The following is a 4,879-nucleotide window of genomic DNA, read 5'->3' on the forward strand; positions in this document are numbered from 1 at the left end:
AAAAAAAAAATACTAAGCTTTTTATTTGTGATGAATTTTAACTGAGTATATTATATTTGGGTAGAAAAAAATCTTTCCATTGAATTTATACTTTTTTCAAATTTAGGTCTGTTAAAATAGATGAGATCATTTTTAGATACTTTAGATATTCTTTTTTAAATGATCATGTATAATGGAAAATACATTCCCAGAAGAAAAAATGACCAGAAGTATAAATGACATACATTAAATTCAAGCTAAGTTTCATAATAAGCAAAGAAGTTCAAATTAAACAGTTGGATTTTTTTTTCTATAAGATGGGTAAGGATGAAAAATATTGCTAATCCCAATAATAGTGAGGACTTGGAGAAGTGTTACTAAAGGAAAACCACTCTCGTATTTATTTGGTGTGTTTTTTTTTTAAAGGATTTTTAACTATGGAGAGATTCCCAGTTAGTTTGGATTTGTCTTGCCAATGTTTCTTACCTTTATTTTTCTTTTAGAATGGAAAATTGGTCACTGCAGTATCCAACAATACTATTCAAGTCCACACATTTCCTGAAGGAGCTCCAGATGGTATATTGACTCGCTTCACCACAAACGCAAACCATGTGGTCTTTAATAAGGACGGTACCAAAGTCGCCGCTGGATCTGGGTAAGGCTCTTTGATATCCGAAAAGGAAATAATGTTAGAACGGCATGGCCTCCTTAATTGGTTTCAGGGTAACATTTTCAGGTCTCTCTCTTCTACTTTTTCTTTTCTGTTCACTTAATTTTTCTATTCAAGTCTTTTTAACTGGTAAAGTTTTTGAGGACAGACTTGTATTTCTTGTGAATAGGCTACTTTGCAGACAGCCTATTTAGTAAATACTGAAAAAGACTGGGGAAAGATGAGACTTTGATAGAAAGTTTTAAAAATTATTTCAAGGGCCGGCCGAGTGGCGCGTTGGTTAAGAGCTGGCTTGGGACACCAGAGGGCCCCGGTTCGGATCCCACATATGAGGCCAGTGACACTGCCCTCTATAGCTAAGATGCTGAACAACAGCTCAACCTGGAGCTCAGCTGCCATGTGTCGCCAGCGATGGAGTAGGCTGCAGCCCCTTCTGCAGTGGGTTGCCATGGCTACCGTGAGTAGCCAGCAGTCAGCGTGAGCAGCCATCCAGAAGTCAGCGACTGATCTACCTCGCTTGGGAAGAGTGCAATGATGGTGCCAACTTGGGCCAGTGAAGCAACATCCTCCACAACTAGACCGAAGAACAAAAGGANAAAAAAAAAAAAAAAAAGAATTCCATCAAAAGATTCTTCCCACAAGTCAAGATATTCCAAATTGCAGTTACAGAGTTTGAAAATTAAATCATTCACTATTTCAGGTTTTAACATAAAATTTGTCCATTGCTTTTGTAGGGATAATTTTCAGTGTCTTTCTGGACATAAGCTTTGTTTGTATTGCATTTTACAACAAGTTCAAAGGCTTAAGTTGAATGCTTTGATTAAAGATTTCTAACTGATTTTAAACAAAATGCAACTCAGATTTAGACTTGTTTTCAATAATAATAATAATAATATTTAATAATAAAATAATATTGCCATTATTACATGACCCTGGTTTTATAAAGTCACCCTTCAAAGGCTCAACTATTTAAAAAATATAATTGATGATAGGCAGCATAGAAAGCATCTAAAATGTTGGATTATTTTCGTGTATTTAACATCAAATAAAATTATCTAAAAATTTGACAACTGTTGGTTCTGTTTCGATTGGTACATTATTACAGCTCATTTGGACACACTTATGAATTATAATTCTAATTCCAAGTACATTTGTGTTTTATAGATTAGTAAGAACATTGTTTTTACTATGGTGCTGTGCTCTATAACAGTGTATATTATTACTGTAAAAATTAAAAATTTTATCTTTAGCATTGAGCTTTTCAAATGAAGTTAGAATTCCCAATAATGTCAGATGTCTCACTTTCAAAAGAATGAACTTCCAGAAGCTTTACTTTGTTTCCATGAACAGAAGGGAAAACTAAACTATTATTGGAATTAATCTGACTTTCTGTGTAAACCTCTAATGACATATAAAAGCAGCATCATTTAACTGTTTAGAAAGTTCTTTTACTAATGGAAACAACACATTAACAGCAGTTACTTCACTTTTCATACTTGCACTAGAAAACTTAGCATGAAAAATGAACACAATTTAAAACAACTGTCATTTGTTTTAATGCTGCAGTGTCTAATACAGTAGCCATTAGTATGTGTGGCTATTTGGATTTAAAGTAATTAAAATTAAATTAAAATTTCACTTCCTCAATTATAGTAACCACATTTCAGTTGCTCGGTAGCCAGATGTAGACCATTTCCATAATCTCAAAAAGTTCTGTTGGACAGCACTGAAAAATCACAGCTTGACAAGATGCAAACTCACTTTCTACATCTGTAGAAACATGATTTTCAGGGCATCTCAAGATAACTACTAGCTTACCAAGTAGATGCTGATGCTTCTTCAGGACTTAAGTATCTTCTTACTTTCCTGTGGGTGGTGGTATCGTGATAGCCCCATGGTAAATGTCACCTAACATTTTCTTCAAGTTATACTTTCATTATCAACCCAATTGAGAGGCAGAAATTTAGTATTTAATTTTTTATTGAACATGTACTTGATGTATTTTTCTCCAGCTCATTGCTACTGAAAGGTGGGGGCTTTTTTTGGCAAAATTTAAAAAGCATAGCCAATAATAAAATTAGTATAGTTATTTTTTTTCCTACAGTGACAAAAACACTATAGGAAGAATGTTCATACTATAAAGGCTCTTCAAAGTACTGCTTAGGTAATTCCTGCATATATTTCTCATTAATTCCATTGTATTGCACTATAATTTCCCACCGGCCCCTGCAGCTTTGTACATCTCCGGTGGTATACCTGGCCAATACACCAAATGTTTGGTAGGGACCACTGGATACTGAAAGAAATAGCTTTCTCTAAGGGCTCACGTCTCGCTTCACTCTGGTTTTTATTAATTAACACCTGCTGTCCTTGAAAGAAGGAGGTGTTATGTTGCATCAAGAAAAGATTGAAAAAATGGAGATGAGTTATCACTGGTTGTCTTTCAGATTTACCTGCATGTTAAAATAAAAGCTCTATTCATTGCATATGTTCCACTACTAAACAAGACCATGACAGAAACTGCAAGTGCAAGGAAGAGGTCTGTCAAACCCACTCCAACCAATTTTGATGCAACTAATACTAATGTTCTAAAGTGAAAAATTCAGGACAAATGCCAAACCGCTGGTTGCATAAAACAGGCACGTCCTGGGCAAATCCTATTTGTTTCCTATAGAAGTGAGTCCAAGCTCCTTACTTTGGTATTAGGTTGTCCTAAATCGAATGACCCCAACCTACATTTTCCTTTTCAGTTTCCTGGACAGCCTGCTCCAGGTAAACTTCCCCCTGCTGTACTAACTTCATGTCTTGGTTCATGTGGTTTCGTCTGTTCGAAACTGCCCTTTTCACCAATCTCAGCATGTCCATTCCTACTTGTTCTTTGGCTTCCCCATGTAAATACCACCCTTCTCATTTTCTAACTGGGAATTTTCTTCTGAACATCCATAGTTTTTTTTTATGGCTTCTCTGCCATTTTCCATGTTATTTTTATATTTTACTTGCTTTTGTGTGTGTCTAGCTAAGATACATACCAAATAAATAAAAGCACTCGGGAGACAAGGTTTAAAACAAGATTTGAGAGATATAGATACCATTTGCATAATCAGCTTTGGATAATTCAGCTCTTGCTTCTATCCATTCAACAAACATTTATCAAGGCTTCTATATATGAGACTGCTTTGTGCTAGAGACACAGTGGTGAGCCAGGTAGACCTGGTCCCTGCTATTACAGAGATTACATATATTATTACAAATAAAGACTTTTATCCCAGGGAGGAATGGTAGAAAACATTAAAATCACCTTGTATTTTACAGCATAGGAGGTTAGCAGTCTTTTTAGGTTTGTAAGTATAAATTGAGAAAACATTGGCTAATACCTTGGTTTTATTAAAAAAAAAAAATTGGTAGCATTCCAAAAATTTAATAGACCTGAAGCTAGGTGGCTTTTCCTAATGAGTATGTTTTCTTCACAGTTGTATTGTAACTTGTGGAAGTGATGGTGATGTGAGAATTTGGGAAGACTTGGATGATGATGACCCTAAGTCTATTAATGTTGGAGAAAAGGCATATTCATGTGCTTTGAAGGTATTAAAAACATTTATGTCAGCTGATGTGAAATTGTACTGCCACGTGATTTTTTTTTGCTTGGATGAAAAATATTTTTATAAGTTTTGAATATCGATGTACCTTTTTCTCTTATGAAATAATATTTAAAAATGTATAATGCCATAACTTGCCCAAAATTTTTACAGGTAAAATCTGAATGGTTTATTAAAGGTGATTAATGGATATTAATGCTGAACCAATTAAAATACATGCAAGAAAATATACCATATTTCCCCATGTATAAGATGCTCGATGTATAAGATGCACCTTAATTTTGGGGCCTGAAATTTGGAAAAAAAAATGTATTACATAAAGTTACTCAAGTTTTGCTTTTGTTTTTGTTTTTTTTTTAAAGATTTTTATTGGGGAATTGGGGGAAGGGGAACAGACAAGTGGCTGTCCTTTTGTTCTTCAGTCTAGTTGTGGAGGACGTTGCTTCACTGGCCTGAGTTGGCACCATCATTACGCTCTTCCCGGGTGAGGCAGATCAGTCGCGGCTTCTGGACGGCTGCTCGCACTGCCTGCTGGCTACTCACGCTGGCTGCTGGCTACACACGGTAGCCCATGGCAACCCACTGCAGCAGGGGCTGCAGCCTACGCCATCCCAGCGACCCACGGCAGCCCAGC

At 35.8% G+C, this 4,879-nt stretch overlaps 1 protein-coding gene across 1 annotated transcript in view; it reads left to right on the forward strand.

Moving 5' to 3' along the window:
• The window catches only part of WDHD1 (WD repeat and HMG-box DNA binding protein 1), a 52,504-nt gene that overhangs the window by 10,839 nt on the left and 36,786 nt on the right, over positions 1-4,879 (forward strand). The window contains exon 4 of the mRNA XM_019646109.1: positions 483-634. Coding sequence (XP_019501654.1) covers positions 483-634 — 152 coding nt within the window. The remainder of the gene's footprint in view (positions 1-482; positions 635-4,879) is intronic.

Source organism: Hipposideros armiger, unplaced genomic scaffold, assembly GCF_001890085.2.
Source record: "Hipposideros armiger isolate ML-2016 unplaced genomic scaffold, ASM189008v1 scaffold_5, whole genome shotgun sequence".
Taxonomy (NCBI): Eukaryota; Metazoa; Chordata; class Mammalia; order Chiroptera; family Hipposideridae; genus Hipposideros; species Hipposideros armiger.